The sequence below is a fragment of the Garra rufa genome, chromosome 14, assembly GCF_049309525.1.
Source record: "Garra rufa chromosome 14, GarRuf1.0, whole genome shotgun sequence".
Lineage (NCBI taxonomy): Eukaryota > Metazoa > Chordata > Actinopteri > Cypriniformes > Cyprinidae > Garra > Garra rufa.
In genome coordinates this window covers 2,765,590-2,787,534 of record NC_133374.1, presented here as the reverse complement: position 1 = coordinate 2,787,534, position 21,945 = coordinate 2,765,590, and the positions used below count along the sequence as shown (strand labels likewise).

The 21,945-nt window shown below is 36.2% G+C and overlaps 1 protein-coding gene across 1 annotated transcript in view; it reads left to right on the top strand.

Moving 5' to 3' along the window:
- Positions 1–21,945, top strand: part of inppl1a (inositol polyphosphate phosphatase-like 1a) — a 43,295-nt gene that overhangs the window by 13,087 nt on the left and 8,263 nt on the right. The window contains exons 2-20 of the mRNA XM_073818270.1: positions 1,462–1,603; positions 1,732–1,828; positions 2,920–3,066; positions 3,225–3,315; positions 3,587–3,676; positions 3,908–4,003; positions 4,082–4,232; positions 4,338–4,444; positions 4,568–4,670; positions 6,903–7,099; positions 7,717–7,834; positions 9,285–9,381; positions 10,399–10,537; positions 10,622–10,721; positions 11,352–11,440; positions 13,588–13,669; positions 15,635–15,724; positions 15,801–15,914; positions 19,639–19,825. Of these exons, the coding sequence (XP_073674371.1) occupies positions 1,462–1,603; positions 1,732–1,828; positions 2,920–3,066; positions 3,225–3,315; positions 3,587–3,676; positions 3,908–4,003; positions 4,082–4,232; positions 4,338–4,444; positions 4,568–4,670; positions 6,903–7,099; positions 7,717–7,834; positions 9,285–9,381; positions 10,399–10,537; positions 10,622–10,721; positions 11,352–11,440; positions 13,588–13,669; positions 15,635–15,724; positions 15,801–15,914; positions 19,639–19,825 (2,237 nt within the window). The remainder of the gene's footprint in view (positions 1–1,461; positions 1,604–1,731; positions 1,829–2,919; positions 3,067–3,224; positions 3,316–3,586; positions 3,677–3,907; positions 4,004–4,081; positions 4,233–4,337; positions 4,445–4,567; positions 4,671–6,902; positions 7,100–7,716; positions 7,835–9,284; positions 9,382–10,398; positions 10,538–10,621; positions 10,722–11,351; positions 11,441–13,587; positions 13,670–15,634; positions 15,725–15,800; positions 15,915–19,638; positions 19,826–21,945) is intronic.

Below are 21,945 nucleotides of genomic sequence, written 5' to 3'. Positions count from 1 at the left end.
ACTTATGCGAACTAGTCCTAGGTTTTTTTGCCCAATTGGAACCAAACCAGTGCAGAAAAAGATTCTCTGGAGAGCGAATATCAAAACACCAAAACCTTCAAAAGGAGCAGGGCCACTTTTAGTAAAATGCCTATAACTCCTGGACAGAATGAGATATCTCCACCAAACTCAGAACACATATGTAAGAGCTCAATTTGAGGTCGCCCGACAAAAAATGTGGAGCTTGGCCACTTTGTGGCACTACAAGAGGGAAAAAAACATAAAAATAGCTATACTTACACAACCATTTGTCCTTTTAGCATGAAAATCGCTGTACAGGGTCGTGGTCCAAAGTGCCAGAAGTGTCTATAAGGATATTTGCGTATCTCAAAAAAACATGGCTGGCTGCCATTGTCCGATTAAGTTTGAGCACCTATTATACTAGTTAACGGAGGCTGGTTGGAACGAAACTTGGTGGGCCTGTTTGACTCACGGCCCCAAAGGTCTGAGAGAAATTTAAAAGAAATCGGCCACTAGGGGGTGGGTTCGCATACGTGTTCATATTATATTCATATAATAGAACTCCTTATTCTGGACAACTTTGCCTCTAGAACCACTGCTGTCAAACAAATAATTTGTTTAATGATTAAGAAGACGTAAAAAACCTACTTTTGCAAACTAGTCCTAGGTTTTTGCCTAATCTGGAAAAAAAACACTGCAGTACAATTCTCTAGACTCTCTAGGTCAATAATTATCAAAAAAAAAATTGGGGGATTTACCATTCGGGAAGCTATAGCGGGATCGTTTAGAAAAGAAGCCTGTCCAAATTTACCCAAAATCCTATAAAGCCTAAAGAAAATCTGGAAACTTCACAAAACCTGGTGAGCACATGATGATTCTAAACAAGCATGAAGCGTTTTAAGGAGTTTTAACAGTTATAAATGTTACAAAACATAATGTTTCTCTGGTTAATTACCTGTAATTTGCAAAAAAAGGCTTGCTTTTTCTAATAAACGTGGAAGAAAATGTCATCCTAGAGAGTTTAAAAAAAAAATAACATCAACTGTAAATGCTCATTGTAAAGCTCCTCAAGGGCTTGGATCAGCTTTTCCAGCCCTGTTGAATGTGTTTGAACCCTGATCATGATTAGAGACACAAGAGCGAGAAAATGAGCTTCTGTTCCCATGAATCACAGTGTGACGTCACCCAATCAGCCTGTGTTTGTGTGTTTTTATTATATCACAGAACATATTTTAGTGCTTCAGCATCACATATTAACTAACCTTAGTTAACTTTAACTACTAGGCAGGTTACGATGGAGTTCTGTTGGACGTTGGCAAGTTTTACTAACCGTATGCATGTGTTTACTCTGTCTACAGCATATGGTTCATATTCATATTCATCCAGGCCTGCTTTAGTGTTTCCTCTGTTCTCAGATTGCCGGTTATCTGACAGTGTGTGTTTTATGTGTGTGCTTTTCAGACGTCTCAGGGCGTTCAGCCCAAGCGCTTCAAGACTCTTCCTGAGTTGATTCAGTTGTATCTGCAGCCCAGTCAAGGCCTGGTGACCACACTGCTGTTTCCAGTGGAGAGAGAGGAAACCACAGAGGAGAGAGATTACTCGGGTACACACACACACAATCACATACATACACTTATACACACAACACACACACTCACAATATGATTCATATAACAGCACATGCTCGCTGACACTCTCTCTCTCTCTCTCTCTCTCTCTCTGTTTGTGTAGATGGTGAAGATGAGAAGCCCCCCCTGCCTCCACGCACCGCCTCCACCAGCAGCCCCGCAGGCTCCGCCCCTGTCAGTCTAGACACGCCCCCTGAGAAGTAAGCTCCGCCCTTTGCATTACTACATTAACTGACTGAGGGAACTGACAGTACTTCAGTAGTTTTGAAGCTTTAGAGCACTTGTGGTATTATTGCATTCAGAAATAATATAAAATACTGGTAAATAATATAAAACACATTTATTTATTAATGTGACTCTGGAGAACAAAACCAGTCTTAAGTAGCATGGGTATATTTGTAGCAATAGCCAAAAATACACTGTATGACTCAAAATGATCAATTTTTCTTTTATGCCCAAAAAATCATTAGGATATTAAGTAAAGATCATGTTCCATGAAGACATTTAGTAAATATCATAAATATATCAAAATTAATTTTTGATTAGTAATATGCAATAAGAACTTCATTTGGACAGCTTTTAAGGCGATTGTGTCAATATTTAGATTTTTTGCACCCTCAGATTAAAGATTTTTAAATAGTTGTATTTCAATTTAAAAACACTGTGGTCCAGGGATAGATATATAAAAATAGTAAACACTTATTTTAGCTTTACTTTAAATTAATTTATTGCATGTATTTATATTTAGAACAGAACAGGAATGAAAAATGAATACAGGTATAAAACACAAAACTTATAATAAAATAAATATTAACTAAAATAAAATAACAATAAAATAATATTTTATTGTAGCTAGTAGCCAAAGTCAACATTTTTCGTTTTATTCAGTAAATAAAATTTATAAAAACTATATAGACAGATAAAAAAACGAATAAAAATACAAACATATACAAACTCATCAGTGTAAATGAGTGTGTTTTGTGCATGTTTTTTTTTGCATGCGTGACATTAATTTCATTATATAAGTCACTTTGGATTATTAGTCAGCACATTTCATATGATTAAAAAATGTGAGCTATATTCCAAAACGTTTGCTATCAATTTTAAAAAATCAAATGCAAAGTCGATATTCACAGGGAACGCATGAACTGAAAATAATGTGCAATGAATGCAATGTGGGCCACTTTAAAGATAAGCATCTGTCAGATGCATGAATAATAAATGATTTCATTGGTATTATTATGAATAACTATGTGTTAGTGTTGATATTCAAAGTGTTTTTTCTCTGCAGCGTGACGGCGTCTAACGGCCTGAGCACCATCTCTCACGAGTATCTGAAGGGCAGCTATGCTCTGGATCTGGAGGCTGTCAAACAGGGAGCGAACAGCCTGCCACACCTCAACAAGACTCTGGTGGCATCCTGCAAACGTCTGCATGGGTACAGAATAGAGCTATACGAGTCAATAACTCAGCAACTTATTTATACAATCACTTCGTTTCTGAATGAATCAACCATTTGAACAAATCGGTTGAATGAATGACTCACTCATTAATTAATATTTGAATAAATATGTGTGTGTGTGTGTGTGTGTGTAGGGAGGTGGATAAGGTCTTGTGCGGTCTGGAGATCCTGTCAAAGGTCTTTGATCAGCAGAGCGCCTCCATGGTTTCCAGAATGATCCAGCAGGTGTGACCTCACTTCCTGTCTGCCTGAGCTCTGAGGGTTTGATGTGTGGTTCAGTATGTCTATGATTCACACAAGTCGCTCTGATTCATTCATTCCAATGGTTTACAGTATTACATTATAGATATTTCATCTTGTGTTTGTGTGTTTCTGGGGTTTGTTGATTCAGTTTTATGCGATTAGTGGGTAACTCTGCGTTTGTGTAATAAATGTGAGTCACTTCAGATAAAAGCGTCTGCTAACTCTCTCTGACTTACGTCATCTCTGTCTGCAGTCCATGTCTCAGGGTGGAGATCAAGAGCTGGAGCATCTGGTCACAAAACTGGCCATCCTTAAAGATCTGCTGTCATCTATAGAGAAGAAGGTAAACACACACAGCTAAACACGTCAGATGTATCATTAGTTCCAACACATACTATTTTAGAGCTGAAGAATCACTTTTGAAGCATGCACTTAGTTTGATGTCAAACTCACTTCTTGACGTCATCTGATAATTATTCACCTACTGTACTCTTCCTTGTCTTTGCATTAAGTATATGTAATAGTGCATTAAAATTCTGTCCACAAATGATGACTGATGAAAATGCCGTTTCAGGCTCTGAAGGCTCTTCAAGACATGAGCTCATCTACGGCAAACATCTCACCGCTGCTGTCCATCAGACACAAAGCTATTCCTGTGCAGACCTTTGAGGTACAAACACACACATACACTCACACACACATTTTGAGTAATAAACAGTGCAGTCAGAGCAGTGTCTGTGTGTCTCAGGTGAAACTGGATGTGTATCTGGCTGACCTGACGAAGATTGGAAAGAGTCAGAAGTACTCGCTGAGTGTAGATGTAGAGGGAGGAAAATTAGTGGTGATGAAGAAGATGAAGGACGCGCAGGAAGACTGGAACACGTTCACACATGACAAGAGTGAGTCTGATGATGATAATGATAAATGGGGCTTGTATTCTTACATTACAAGCAGTGTTAAGTCTGTAGGATAAAATAGTGTTTAATGGATATTTGTGTTTGTAGTTCGGCAGCTGATTAAGTCTCAGCGTGTTCAGAATAAACTCGGAATCGTCTTTGAGAAGGAAAAAGACAAAAGCCAGAGGAAAGACTTCATCTTTGCCAGTGCAAAAGTGAGTTGTGCAGATTAACACTGGTGTTTCTGAACACAGATTTTACAGGTACTCAATGCAGTCTGTTTGTAATCTGTATGTTTGCACACACCACTGATTATTTGCTTGTTTCTTGTGCTGTAGAAAAGGGAAGCGTTTTGCCAACTGCTGCAGCTCATGAAAAACAAACATTCCAATCAGGACGAGCCTGACATGATCTCCCTCTTCATCGGAACATGGAACATGGGTTAGAGACACACACTCATTCACTCCTACACACTCACTCTGACTTACACTCTCATACTTACACTTATACACACACACACACACACACACACACACACACACACACACACACACACACACACACACACACACACACACACACTCACTCACTCACTCACTCACTCACTCACTTACTTACACAATATTATACTCACACACACACTTACTCACTCTCTCTCTCTCACACACACACACACACACACACACACACACACACACACACACACACACACACACACTCATACTCTCATACTCCCTCAAACTCAGACACACACACACTCTCATACTCATTCAAACACACTCACACTCACATTCACAATCACTCACTTACAAAACCTTATACTCACACTCTCACTTACACTCTCATACTCACTCCCTCTCACACACACACACACACACACACACACACACACACACACACACACACACACACACACACTCTCTCTCTCATACTTATACACACTTGCTCTTAATTACACTCTTTCTTACATACTCTTACTCACACACTCACTCTCACACTCTCATACTCACGCTCACACATACTCCTACAAAACTAACTCTGACTTAGACTGTCATACTCACTCTCACACTCATACACACACTAACTCACTAGCTCACTCTTAATTACACACTCTCATACTCATACACACACTAGCTCACTCTTAATTACACACTCTCATACTCATACACACACACACACACACACACACACACACTCACTAGCTCACTCTTAATTACACACTCTCACACTCATACACACACTAGCTCACTCTTAATTACACACTCTCATACTCATACACACACACTCACTCACTAGCTCACTCTTAATTACACACTCTCACACTCATACACACACTAGCTCACTCTTAATTACACACTCTCATACTCATACACACACACACTCACTCACTAGCTCACTCTTAATTACACACTCTCATACTCACTCAAACTTATACACGCTCACTCACTCTCACTTACACTCTCATACTCACTCATACATATACATACACTCTCATTTACGTACTCTTATACTCACTCAAACGCACTCACATTCACACTCACTTACAAACTCTCATACTGTCACTCATACACACTCACTCACTCTCAATTACATTGTCATACTCACACTCTCACTCACTCCCACACACTAATATACACACACACACTCATATACACTTGCCCTCTCTCACTCCCACACTCTCATACATACTTGCTTACACTCACTCCCACTTACATACGCTCACTCACTCACACCCTCATATTCACTCTCACTCACTTGCAAACTCTCATACACACTCCACTCTCACTTACATTTTCATACTCATACACACTTGCCCTCTCTCACTCCCACACTCTTATAGTCACTGACACACATAGACACTCGCTCACTCTCACTTACACTCATACACACACACTCATAGACACACACACACACACACACACACACACACACACACACACACACACACACACACACACTCACTTACACTCTCATACTCACTCACTCTCACTCTTAATTACTCTCATACTCACACTCATACACACTCACCTACACTCTCATACACACACTCACTTAAACTCTCATACTCACTGTTAATTACTCTCATACTCACTATACTCATACACACTCACTCTTAATTACACGCTCTCATACTAATTCACTCACTCATACACACTCTCACTTACATTCTCATACTCACTGTTAATTACTCTCATACTCACTATACTCATACACACTCACTCTTAATTACTCTCATACTAATTCACTCACTCATACACACACACACACACTCTCACTTACACTCTCAAACTTGCTCTTAATTACTCTCATACTCACTATACTCATACACTCACTCTTAATTACTCTCATACACTAATACACACTCACCTACAATTTCATACTCCCACTCACTCATACTTATACACACTCACTCTTAATTACACACTCTCATACTCATTCACTCACTCATAAACACTCACTCTCATACTCCCTCACACTCACTCTTAATTATTCTCAAACTCACTCACACTCATACAGACTCACTCTCACCTACACTCTCATACCTCATACTCAAACTCACTCATACAAATACACACTTGCGCTCACTCTCTCTCACATACACACACACACACACACACACACACACACACACACACACACTCACACTCACTCACTTACTCCGTCTCTCTTTAGGTGGTGTTCCTGCTCCAAAGTCGATGGGATCGTGGATTTTATCTCGAGGTTTGGGTAAGACTCTGGATGAGATGGCGGTGACGATCCCTCATGACATCTATGTGTTCGGGACACAGGAGAACTCTGTGTGCGATAAGGAGTGGGTGGAGACGCTCCGCTGCGCCCTCAAAGACTACACCGAGATCGACTACAAACCCGTGAGACGCGTTGCAGCTCTTCACCTCATATTCTCACATTTCACTTTAATTTTTACTCGATCTGTTCTGTGCTTTTGACATCTCTATTATTAGTTTTAGGTTTTGTTATTGTGTTATTAATTATGTACTGTTGCAGTTTTTATTACTACTTCCATTACTAAGCTTCCAGTTTAATTTTATTTTATTTTTCAGAAATGTTAAGTGCTTTTGCCATTTTTGTGAATAATTTTGAATGCTTTTGATAGTTTTAGTTAACATTCATGTTGATGATGATGCTACTGAGGTTTAATAACGCAACTGAGTTATTATTAGTGAGCTCAGACTAAACTATTAAAGCAAGTGTGAAAATACTGTAAATGAGGAGAGACGTAGCTCTCAGAGCAGAAAGAGACTCATAAATGAATCTTCCAGATGAAATCCAGCAAACAAAAAGCTGCCGCATGTGTGTTTGTGTGTTTAATGATCCTGCGACTGTTATGACTGTGACTTTATTAGACTTTAATGTGTTTCTCTGTCGTGTCTCTCGTCTGTGTTTCTCATCTGGCGGTTGAACTTTCCGCAGTAAGTGAATGAGGGAAACACGCGAGTGTTTGATCTGTGTGTGTTTGTGGCTGTAGATCGCAGTGCAGACGCTGTGGAACATTAAGATCGTGGTGTTAGTGAAGGCCGAACACGAGAACCGCATCAGTCATGTGGGAATGTCCAGCGTCAAAACGGGAATCGCCAACACACTCGGTCAGAACACAGACGCTTATCTTTTGTTTATTTAGATTATAGTCTATTATTTTAAACAATAAACAATCAGTACTATTATTTTATGACCTTGATGTATAATCACAAATGAGCATAGCAATGTTTAAATTACTTCTCTTTTTTTTGCATTTTAAATGTAATTTTTCCAGAACATTTGCCAGCAATTTGTATTAAGTTGGCTTGAAAAATGCTCAATCAAACTTCCCTTCTATCTATTCATGCTAGCAATATGCTAAGCATGCTAACAACATGCTATTAACATGCTGATCATGTTAGAATCATGCTAGTAACTTGCTAATCATGCTAACAACTTGCCATTAACTTGCTAATCATGCTAGTAACTTGCTAATCATGCTAACAACATGCCGTTAACTTGCTAATCATGCTAGTAACTTGCTAATCATACTAACAACATGCCATTAACTTGTTAATCATGCTAGTAACATGCTAATATTGCAAACAACATGCTAGTAACTTGTTAATCATTTTAACAACTTGCCATTAACTTGCTAATCATGCTAGTAACTTGTTAATCATGCTAACAACATGCCATTAACTTGCTAATCATGCTAGTAACTTGCTAATCATGCTAACAACATGCCATTAACTTGCTAATCATGCTAGTAACTTGCTAATCATGCTAACAACATGCCATTAACTTGCTAATCATGTTAGTAACTTGTTAATCATGCTAACAACATGCTAGTAACTAGTTAAGCATGCTAGTAACATGCTGGTAAATTAGTAATCATGCTAACAACATGCTAGTAACTTTTTAAGCATGCTAGTAAAATGCTGGTAATTTGCTAATCATGCTAACAACGTTACTAACTTGCTAATCATGCTAACAACATGCTAGTAACTTGCTAATCATGCTAACATGTTAATAACTTGCTAATCATGCTAACATGCTAATAACTTGCTAATCAAGCTAACATGCTAGTAACTTGCTAATCATGCTAACATACTAGTAACTTGCTAATCATGCTAACAACATGCTACTCACTTGTTAACCATGCTAACATGCTAGTAACTTGCTAATCATGCTAGTAACATGTTAATCATGCTATCAACATTCTAGTAACATGCAAACATGCAACACCCTAGCAAGTACCTTGAGTACTATAGTAACACCTTAGCAACCATCTGGGTACCCTAGCAACCGCATAGCAACACCTTAGCAACCACCCTGGTTACCCTAGCAACACCCTAGCAACCACCCAGGGTACCCCAGCAACCTTATAGTAACACCCTAACACATCTGTTTTTCTAATATACTGTATTGCCTACAAAATATTCAAACTTTTATCTTTCAAATAATTTTAAACTGAAAACTATTTCAAACTGAAAACCGTCAAACTTTTTAAAACTTTCTGCCTTAAAGTTTGTCTAATTTTACTATCTAGTTTATTTGTTATTGTCTGTTTTCTAGGAAACAAAGGAGCAGTGGGCGTGTCCTTCATGTTTAACGGGACGTCGTTTGGATTTGTTAACTGTCACCTGACGTCCGGCAACGAGAAAATCCACAGGTGTGACTCCATTAATAAATACCAAAGAGTATAGAATACCAAGAGGCGAAACTCCGATGCCTTTTTGGTAACAGCCACTAAGTGGTGCTTCGGTTAAGTCATCAGTAAATGTTATGACTACTACAGTAAAAGTTGTATTGTATTAAAAATGTTTTATGTTATCAATTGTGGAATCCAACCATCACATTTGAGGCAGCCTGCTGTATTTTTATTTTATGCAACTTTATGCATTTACTATTACTATTATTATTTACTATTATAGGTCTGAAATATATATTGTAATTGTATTTATACATTTTATTGTACGTGTTAAACCCATGAAACACACCAATATTATGATGATCTTACAGAACATGATGTATTGCTGTGTCTTTCATAACTAAATAATTAAATAATTTTGGAGTTTTTAGTCATGCTTTAACGGACATTAATATGAGACAATACCGCAAAAACAGTTTACTGTTAAGCTGTTATATTCCTGTTATATATTTATTGTCTAACATTCCCAATTTTCTGATGCATGTCCTTAAATTAATTACATATGTTGGTATTAGTTCAGTTTATAATGCTAGAGAGCAAAGATTTTGCGAAAAATAAATGCAAGACAAAGTCTGTTTTTGATAATGTACGTTATTCTGTGTTGCCATATTTTTCAATTGCATTAATAACAAAGGTTAGGGTACGAACAAAACGTACAAAAGACCTTTTAATAACAAATGAGTTAGGTTTAATAATTAATAGAAGTAATATAATAAAAAAATTCTTAAGAAATAAACAAAAAGGAGTAAAAAATATATTATATAAAATGTTGTCATGATTCAGGTTGTGTATTTTAGCTTTAATGTGCGTTTTTTTAAACAAAGCAGCTGATATTTGCCATAGCGACAGCATGAAAGCGTTCTATTGACTTTCGCTTCTCGTCAGTATAAATTCTTTGTAAATACTCAGCTTGCGATTTGCTTGGCAACCCTTCTGCAGTAAAAGTGTGATGCACTCATGACCTTTGACCCCCGGCAGACGGAACCAGAACTATCTGGACATCCTGCGTCAGCTGTCGCTGGGCGATAAACAGCTGAACTCCTTCGACATCTCGCTGAGATTCACGCATCTCTTCTGGTTCGGCGATCTCAACTACCGTTTAGACATGGACATACAGGTGAACGCCATCAAACACGTGTCTGTAGTAGACTCAGTCTTGACCGCTGTGAGTCTGAACACTCTCTCTCTCTGTCTCTAACAGGAAATCCTCAACTACATCAACAGGAAGGAGTTTGAGCCATTGTTGAAGGTGGACCAGCTAAATCTGGAGAGAGAGAAGAACAAGGTCTTCCTTCGCTTCGGTACGCCTCACCTCTGTCTCTGACTGTCTATGCACAAAAAAAGAAATAAATATTACTACAAGTTGTTGTTGTTATTATTATTATTTTTATTATTATTATTATTTATTCTGTCATTGTACAAGTATATACAATGAAATTTCTTCTTCCTCCCAGTACAAAGTAACGTGCACACGTACAAAACAGTGCAATCTTTTATATTGCAATATATTTTTATATTGCAAATGTTGCAATGCAATAAAGTGCAATGAGGCAACAAATGGCAAAACATTCTTCAAATAGATTAAATATTACAAATATTTTGCAATGAAACAAGACCTGCATATTTGCCCTCTTGTGAAAGGTTTTTGCGTTATTTAATGTTTGTTGACATGCACATTTCTACTTTGTTTTTAAATGTAGTTTTTTTCCATGTTATTTAAATGTGCATTTAAGATCTGAGTGTCTTGGCTTAACAGTATTTCCTTTCCCTTCCACATCATTTCCTGTGTGTGTGTGTGTGTGTGTGTGTGTGTGTGTGTGTGTGTGTGTGTGTGTGTGTGTGTGTGTGTGTGTGTGTGTGTGTGTGTGTGTGTGTGTGTGTGTGTGTGTGTGTGTGTGTGTGTGTGTGTGTGTGTGTGTGTGTGTGTCCAGCGGAGGAGGAGATCACCTATCCGCCCACGTACCGTTATGAGCGCGGCTCGCGAGACACATACGTCTGGCAGAAGCAGAAGGCGACTGGGGTACGTCACAATCTTCCCACATTACTTACTGAATTAGAACTCATACAGGGATAGCCCAAATATGTGCTGTTAAAGGATTACTCCACTTCCAAAATAAAAAAAATCCTGACAATTTACTCACCCCATGTCATCCAAGATATTCATGTCTTTCTTTCTTTTGCTAGATAAGACCCTTATTCACCTTTATTTATGCAGCGGTTGTGTCAAAGCAACTTTACAGTATTAAAAAGGACAATAGTGTCAATAGTGCATAAAGCCTTGTTCAGACTGTCAGCCCAAATCCGAATTTGTGCATATCCGGATGGAATCTGATTTGAACAACTGACTGTCCACACAGTTGTATCACAACTGTTTTTTTATCCGATTTGTGTGTCTAAACGCTAAATTGGTATGTTTCGCTGGGCCATGAAGAAATATAGAGCTGAGTATCATCAGCGTAACAGTGAAAGCTTACACCATGTTTACTGATGATATCTCCCAAGGGTAACATATAAAGTGTAAAAAGTAATGGTCCTAGTACTGAGCCTTGAGGTACTCCATACTGCATTTGTGATTGATATGATACCTCGTCATTCACTGCTACGAATTGATGCCAGTCAGATAAGAATGATTTGAACCAAGCCAGTGCACATCCACTAATGCCTACATCATTTTCAAGTCTATTCAAAAGAACATTGTGGTCAAGAGTATCTAATAGTGAGATGCCACCACGATCAGGTCATTTGTAACTCTAATAAGATCAGTCTCAGTATTATGATTCGGTCTGATTCCTGACTGGAAACCGAAAACCTTTGAAACTGCATTTTAACCTTCAATCCGTTGAGCACCATTGAAGTCCACTATTTGGAGAATAATCCTTAAATGTTTTCCTCAAAAAGCGTAATTACTTTGCGACTGAAAAAAGAAAGAATATTTTGGATGACATGGGGGCGAGTGAATTCAGGAAATCAGGAAGTTTTTATTCTGGAAGTGGAGTAATCCTTTAATTTACTCATTCTTAGGCAATACTTAGGAAGAGTTTTCTTTAAGTAGAACAGTAAAGAATATTTTTAGCTGAAACTGTGGCCCTTAGTGATTCATAAAATGCAAGTCAGCGGCTTTAAGACTTTAAGAGTCAAAAACAGCATATCAGGCAACACAAAAGAAACACCAGTAGGTATTGAGGTCTTATGAAGAGAAACAATCAGCCTGTGCAAGAATCCAAACAGTATTTACAACATTATGACCTGTGATCCAGAGCCTCAGACAAACGGTTCAGTTTGCAAATGAATGATTTTTCGTTGAGGCGCTGATATGAGCATGTGTGAACTGAACACTTGAATAAACATTTTTGTGGTTTCTCATGGTTAATGTAAAACAGTAAGCTGATGAAGACTAGTTTACTCACTTTATATGCTTTAGACGTCCATACGGCCTTTCAAAGGCAAAGCACAGTAACTACACATTTGGTCAAAATTGAGGTAAGGCGTAAAATTTACTTTTTGACTACTGTTTCGTCTTGTGGCAAAGTCTCCTTGCTAAATTGTGTCCCGTTTCAGAGAAACGAGAGTTTTTCAACAGAATGTTTGACTAGCTGCTGTAAAAACTTTAAAGGCATTTTTCTCAGTTTCAGTGTTGCCGTAGTTACTGCACTCTGCCTTTGGAGGGCAGCATAGCTTTAATGATATAATTGCATATACATGACATCATTGCATGATTACATAAACAAACTAGTGAAATGAATCAGTTCATTGAATCAAACTGTCCAAAAGAATCAGTTCGTGAAAAAGAATCAGAAGAGGCTCTGGATTACGGGTTCAGTTTCTTGCACAGACTGATTGTTTTGCTTCATAAGACCTTGATATATCATCATGAGCCATGGGGATTCATTTTGTGCTGCCAATATGCTTTTTTTTTTTAGTCTTAAAGCACCAGCAGCCTTTGACTTGCATTGTTTGAATCAAATGTTCTTCACTGTCTAACTGTTCTACAAAATCTAAATTTTTGGGTGAACTATCCCTTTAAAGAAGCTCATCCTTATGTGCATGAAGGAAGAATCCTGTGTGAACATGTTAACGGTCCTGAGGCGGCTATTTCCCGTCCTCTGACCTTTGCCAAAGGAAGTGAAGCATCTTCATGGCATTGTTTAAATTCCTCTCGTCTCTCAGATGCGGACCAACGTTCCTTCGTGGTGCGACAGAATCCTCTGGAAATCCTATCCCGAGACACACATCGTGTGCAACTCTTACGGTACGCAGTCGCACATTACTGCGGCAACAGATGACTGTTTGTTACAGCCGTTAATCTCAAACAGGATGATAAATATCAGATATTCAGAGTGACTTACACTAGCAGTCAGAAGTCTCTCTGACCACAAACAATACAGTTAAATTTTGTAATATTGTTACAATTTTAAACAGCTGTTTTCTATGTGAATATCTGTTACAATATAATGTATTTCTGTGATCAAAGCTGAATTTTCAGCATCATTACTGCAGTCTTCAGTGTCACATGATCCTTCAGAAATCATTCTAATATACTGATTTGCTGCTCAACAAACATTTCGGATTATTATTTCTACTTATTATATTTAAAACAATAAAATAAAGAATTCTCTTCTGCTCATCAAGGCTGCATTTACGTGATCAAAAATACAGAAAAAACTGTAATATTGTGAAATATTATTTTAATTTAAAATAACAGTTTTCTATGTGAATATATTATAAAATGTAATTTATTCCTGTGATACAAAGCCAAATTTATAGCATAATTTCTTCATTCTTCAGTGTCACATGATCCTTCAGAAATCATATTAGATTTTCTGATTATTGTTTCTACTTATAACTATTTATGTAATTAAGTCATTATTCGGCCGTTATCGATTCAAAACGGATTCACCAACTTGTTGACATTAAAAAATGTTGACAAATCATTATAAAATATGAAAATGTTGTAGTAGGATGTGATTTAATATTGCATTAAATATGCAAATGTTGATACTTACTACTACATTGTTATATAATTGCATATAAATTATAATTAAATATTACCGCTCAAAAATTTGGGATCAGTACGATTCTTAATGTTTTTAAAAACAATTCTGCTCATCAAGGCTGCATTTACTTGATCAAAAATGCAGAAAAAACTGTAATATTGTGAAAAATTATTTTAATTTAAAATAACAGTTTTCTATGTAAATATATTTTAAAATGTAATTTATTCCTGTGATACAAAGCCACATTTTCAGCATCATTACTGCAGTCCTCAGTGTCACATGATCCTTTTTTCAGAATTACTGGATCAATAAAAGGTTAAAAAGAATTTATTTAAAATAGATAGATTTTCTAACAATATACACTACTGTTCAAAAGTTTGGTGTCAGTAATTTTTTATAATATATAATATTTGTTGAAAGAAATTAATACTTTTATTCAGCAAGGATGTGTTAAATTAAGAAAAAGTGACAGCACAGATTTACATTTTTAGAAAAGATTTATATTTGGAATAAATGCTGGTCTTTGTAACTTGTTATTCATCAAAGAATCCTGGAAAAAGTATCACAGGTTCCAAAAAAATATTGTTGTCAACATTGATAATTCTAATGATAAATCAGTATATTAGAATGATTTCTGAAGGATCGTGTGACACTGAAGACTGGAGTAACAGCTTTGCATCACAGGATTAAATTATATTTTAAATTATAATAAAATAAAAATCATTATTTTGAATTGTAATAACATTTTGCAATATTACCATTTTTTTTCTGTATTTCTGATCAAATAAATGCAGCCTTGATGAGACTTCTTTTCTTTTTTTTGCTTCATTTTATTTAAGTAAAAATAAATTTTTACAAAATGATAAGATCATATAAATTATAAAAAAAATTAAATAATAAAAAAACCTACTTGTTGACAGTCACTTTAAATAATTTCAGAGTGAGTGCATAAATATTGAGAATATTATGAAAAGGCCTCAAATGAGTGAAATGAATCTCCTAGTCACTTTGGATAAATGCTGCTAAATGACTAAAATAAAGAAATAATTCAGCTTTACTCTCCAAGTAAATGGTAAATAAGAGCCAGTTTGATTCAATCAGTATATGACTGTATGTGATTATTGTTGTGGCGGTTATTAAAGCTGATTTGTTTATCCACCGCTCATGAATATGCAAACACTGTTTTAATGACTGTTTGTGTTTGTGTTTGTGTTTGTCAGGCTGTACAGATGATATCGTCACCAGTGACCATTCTCCCGTCTTCGGCACGTTCGAGGTGGGCGTCACGTCTCAGTTCGTCTCTAAGAAAGGTACGGCGCGTGTCTTCGTGACTCAGCTTGTGTTCATGTCAGTGGAAGCTCAAGTTGAGCTGCTGTTTCTCCTCAGGTTTGCCCAAGTCTTCAGAGCAGGCCTACATCGAGTTCGAGAACATCGAAGCCATCGTCAAGACGGCCAGCAGAACCAAATTCTTCATCGAGTTTTACTCCACCTGTCTGGAGGGTAAGAAAACAAATGATCCAGTTCCTCCAATGAGGATGTTCATACAGTGCCTTGCAAAAGTATTCATACCCCTTCATTAAGTTGGCTTGAGAAAGCCAACTTACTGATATTTTATTTTCTTCCTAGCCAAAATTTTCTGACTGTATCTCCTCCTAGAGCTTTAACTCTACAAACTCCAAACTCAGCCCAGATCTTCAGTCTGGTCTGACTCGAGTTGCTATATCTTTTCTAACCGATCGGACTTACGGTTTCCCTAAAAATGCTGATTAAAACTGGGAAAAATCCCATAGACTTACATTGACGGAATGTTCAAATGAGCCAACACTTTTCAAACTCCAACTGTCAAAACTCCCAGAATCCTTTGAGACTCAATCAAACTGCCCTTCTATGTACTATATTTCTAATCCAATCAAAATCATTCAAACTCATCTATCTTTCTATCCATCCGTCCGTCCAAATCATGCTAGCGACTTGCTAGTCATGCTAAAATCATGCTAGCGACTTGCTAGTCATGCTAAAATCATGCTAGCGACTTGCTAGTCATGTTAAAATCATGCTAGCGACTTGCTAGTCAAGTTAAAATAATGCTAGCAACTTGCTAGTCATGCTAAAATCATGCTAGCGACTTGCTAGTCATGCTAAAATCATGCTAGCGACTTGCTAGACAAGTTAAAATAATGCTAGCAACTTGCTAGTCATGCTAAAATCATGCTAGCGACTTGCTAGTCATGCTAAAATCATGTTAACGACTTGCTAGTCATTCTAAAATCATGCAAGCAACATGCTAGAAACATTCTAGTAAACACCCCGGGTACCCTCGCAACCGCATAGCAACCACCCCGGGTACCCTAGCAACCACATAGCAACACCTTAGCAACCACCCCAGGTACCTTAGCAACCGCATAGCAACACCTTAGCAACCACCCCGGGTACCTTAGCAACCACATAGCAACACCTTAGCAACCACCCCAGGTACCCTAGCAACCGCGTAGCAACACCCTAACAACCACCCTGGGTACCTTAGCAACCGCATAGTAACACCTTAGCAGCCATATAGCAACACCCTAGCAACCGCATAGCAACACCTTAGAGCACCCTACCAACCACATAGAAATATCTATCTATCTATCTATCTATCTATCTATCTATCTATCTATCTATCTATCTATCTATCTATCTATCTATCCATCCATCTATCCATCCTCTATCCGACTGAAAACCATCAAACTTAAATATTTTCAAACTTTTTCTATCTTTAAACTTTTAAAACTAATTAAACTGCTTAAAGCTTTCAAAACTTCTTTTAACTTTAAGGCAAAGCTTTCTCAAGCCAACTTAAAGTTTGTCTTGACGAACTTTTTTTATCTAGTTGTTTTTTGTTGCAACATTATGTTAAACTGCTTTAAATGAGGTTTACCCCACATCAGTTTACACTCCATACACCATAATAATGACAAAGCAAAAAAACTGATTTGCAAATTTGACAAATGTATTCAAAATAAAACACTGAAATAAGTAGATTGCGTAAGTATTCATACCCTTAACTCAACTTAACTTGCCACAGTTTAACTCCACTCCAAGTGTAGGAACATCTAGAAGCAATATGAATGCTCCTGAGATCGATTTCCAGTGTCCCAGAAAAGGGTGTGAATACTTATGCAACAGGATCTTTTCAGTTTTTTATTTCTAATAAATTTGCAAAGTTGTTACAAATCTGTTTTGTGCTTTGTCATTATGGTGTATGAGATGTAGATTGATGTGGGAAAAAAAGTTATTTAAAGCAGTTTAACATAATGCTGCAACAAAACAAAATGTGAAAAAATGAAGGGGTGTGAATACTTTTGCAAGGCACTGTATGTAAGACAATAACATCATTATCCTTAGCGGAAATCTGATCTATCAAAGTCTGATCTCCACGTGCTTTTGTTAAAGAAAATGAACAGCATTCTGATGCAGTGTACTTCCTTGTTTCTGGGTGAAACTGAATAAATTATGTGGAGTGGACTGATGTTGTTATTGTGAATTAAAACTATTACTAATCATTTTCAGTAATTGAAAGATTAAATATAATCATATAACTGTCAGATGGAATTCTTAAAGATTTAAGATGTTGCTTTGGCAACTAACTGAAATACTGAAAGTACAACAATCAAATTATTATCATTTATTTACTTTTTCTATGTAGCTTTAATTTGTTTAAGTTAATAATAATACATAAAAATAAATGAGAACAAAAGCAGTGAAAAACCTAAATGTAAATAAAAATTAAAATAACAAAATATTAGAATAGTAGAAAATTAGAAATGTTAAAACTAGAATAACAGAAATTATCACTGCATTTTTGCCCTGGCAACTAATAGAAATAAGTATATTTTAGTTTTTAACTTTTCTATTTTTTTTTAACAACATATATATTTGTACTTTGTAAAAATAATACATTAAAATAAATAAAAACAAAACAGTGACAAAAGCACATAAATTCACTAAAATTTAAAACTTAACTGAAAATTAAAAAATATATATATATTAGAATAGTAGAAAATTAGATATTAGAAAACTAGAATAACAGAAATTATAATTTAATTAGTATATTTCAGTTTTCAACTTTTGTATTTTTTCTAACAAGATTTCTCATTTTTATATCTTTTTTTTCATTTTAGTTTAAGTTTTGGTAAACGTCATAGTTATTAGTTTTTGTTTGTTTTTATTTATTTATTTACTTTTTCTGTGTGGCTTTAATTTGTTTGTTTAAGTTAATAATAATACATAAAAATAAATGAAAAACAAAACAGTGACAAAAGCACATAAATCCAGTAAAATGAAAAACTTAACTGAAAAAAAAAATGTGAATAGTAGAAAATTAGATATGAGAAAACTAGAATAACAAATTATTTCTGCATTTCTGCCCTGGCAACTAATAGAAATAAGTATATTTCAGTTTTCAACTTTTCTATTTTTTCTAACAACATTTCTAATTTTTATATCTTTTTTTTTTTTTCATTTTAGTTTAGGTTTCAGTAAACTTTTGCCATAGTTATTAGTTTTTGTTTGTTCTTATTTATTTATTTATTTTTCTATGTAGCTTTAATTTGTTTAAGTTAATAATAATACATAAAAATAAATAAGAACAAAACAGTGACAAAAGCAACTAAAATTAAAAACCTAAATGTAAATGAAAATTAAAGTAACAAAATATTAGAATAGTAGAAAATTAGGATAACAGACTTCAATTTTTTTAACAACATTTCTAATTCTTATCTTCAAAAGGATCAAAACTTAAACTAAAATGAAACTTTGGAAATAAAAATGAGAAATGCTGCCAGAAATAAATAAGTTTAGGTTCTAAAAGTATTAAAAGTGAAATAATAAAATAATAATAAATAAATAAATAATATAATAAACTAAAGCTAATCTAAATATATATATATATATATATATATATATATATATATATATATATATATATATAAATTCTCTGTTTTCTATTTGTATTTTACAATGTTATTTTTTCCTGTGAATAAAATTTTTGGAAGACTGAAATAATGATGCTAAAAATTCAGTTGGAATTAACAGGAATAAACTACATTTTAAAATATATTCAAATAGAAAACAAAAATAAATACTAAAAATATTTTAAATTTTTACTGTTTTGCTGTACTTTGGATCAAATTAATGCAGGCTTAAACACTTTTACATTCATATATATGTCTCTCTCTATGTGTAGAGTATAAGAAGAGCTATGAGAACGACACTCAAAGCAGTGATAACGTCAACTTCCTGCGCGTTGGCTGGTCGTCCAAACAGCTGACCACACTGAAGCCCATTCTGTCCGACATCGAGTACCTACAGGACCAGCATCTGCTGCTGACGGTCAAATCTCTGGACGGATACGAGTCGTACGGTACGTGTGTGTTTGTGTTTCATCTTCAGGATGTCTTAAACCACATTAAAGCAGGTTATTAATCAGGTTGCTGCTATGAACATCTCAACACTTCAACAACTTAAAGTGCCCCTATTATGCCATTTTAAAGGTAGTTAATATTGTTGTAATAGTCTCTTAAAACAGGTTTACATGTATGCAAGTTCAAAAAACACTTTAGTTTTCTCCAAAATTAGATTTATTTTTACCCCGTTTCTAAATGATTCGTAAACGACTCGTTTGAAGCAGTTCGAAGAATCAGTCTCTCTAAACCCCTCCTTTCAGTGAGCCCTCACCGCTGTGATTGGTCAGATGGTGCAGTCCTTCTGGATTGGTCTACCGCTACAGCGCAAAAACGAAACGCCTATTGGCATAACTGAATGACAGCTGCGGAGACCTGTTAATGCATAGAAAAGATAGCCTCGATTTTACCCTATCAATTCGAGCCGGAGTCTGACGATGAAACTGTTGAAGTGTCACATCGACAAGAAACTGTTTTGCAAGCACGACCAGAGCAGGACGTTTCTCAGTGGGTGTCATATGTTACAATTTGCTTTTGTAAGCGAACCGGACACATCTCTACGTTGTGAACTTCAACACTGTACAATCCATAACACTGCGTTAAGCCATCGTTTATCATTATCATTACTTAAACTAATAAGGCAGACAGACAGTCAAGCTGCATCAATCACAAGACTTTTTAGACTACATTGCACTCACAGCTGAACAACAGAACTACAGAAACGCAAGTTAGCCGGTTACCAAGACATGTGCGGGGTTGTTACACACCATAACGTACACAAAGACGTATTTTGAACGATCGCTAGAAAATACAATTATTAATCATACTTACAGGTAGAAGTTCAGAGGAGCAAGCCGGTCCAAATAAACTGGGCACTGATCCATTTTTTAAAACCAAGCGTTTGGTGAATCTCGCGTTGTAACGTTACTCCCCAAGATTGGAAAAGCAGTCATCAGTAAAATGACGCGAACACAACACAAGATTGGCATTGGACTGCTGAGGTGTTGAAAAAATTAATGTTAACCACTCATTCTTGATAGTTTCATCTTTCGGAAGGGCATATAAAACAAATTCACTCTCACAGGCTGTCACAGCGCAGGGCGTCTTCTTGACATGATATAATCCACTTGAAAATGGTAGGCCTACTGTTTGTGGGCGGGCAAGTTGTTCGCGAAATTGAATGTGGGCGGACATTACGCAAATGTGTAGCTCGTGACGTGTGGCCGTTACAGAAAAAAGATTCGAATTGCTGACGACTCGTTTAGGCGAATGTGAGCCGACTCTTTTTTTTGTTAGACAAAAACTTTATTTATAGTGCACTGTCGGCGTCACAACTTTGCAGATAGTTTATGTTCACATACAGCTACATGACACACTACATGAAATATCATATTTGAAAAGGCATAATAGGGGCACTTTAAACTAAGTCCCTCAGATAGATGCTCAGAAGAAGAGCTGGTGTAGTGCCATCTTGTGGTGGAGCTCAGAATTCAGAGAATTCAGCCTTTACTTCTGTGATTTTTATTTGAACAGACTGGAAAAAGTGTTGCAGTTTTGTTAGTTTTCGCTGTGTGTTCCTTTATTTTACTAGGGGCCAAGCACCGAAGGTTATATTATTATAAATAATAAGAAATCTGATTTCTTATTATTTGTTTCTTTTGCTCTTGAGTCAATGGCAGCCCATAGACCCCTTGTGGGAAAGTTATGAAACTTGGCAAACTGATAGAGGACAGTCTCAACATTAACCATAGCAAGTTTGGAGTCTCTATCTCAAACTCTATAGCGCCACCACTTGTCCAAATTTGACTCAAACCGTTCTCGATTAATGCACAAATGAATTCAATGAATAGCATGCAAAAATGGATGTAAGGCTATATCTCCGCAACAATTTGACATATTGAGACCAAACTTGGTGTGTGTTATATCAACTATGACCTGAGACTACCTGCACAGTTTCAGCACAAAGTTATGAAATTTGGCAGACTGATAGAGGACAGTCTCAACATTAACCATAGCAAGTTTGGAGTCTCTATCTCAAACTCTATAGCGCCACCACTTGTCCAAATTTTACTCACATTTATGCTAATAAC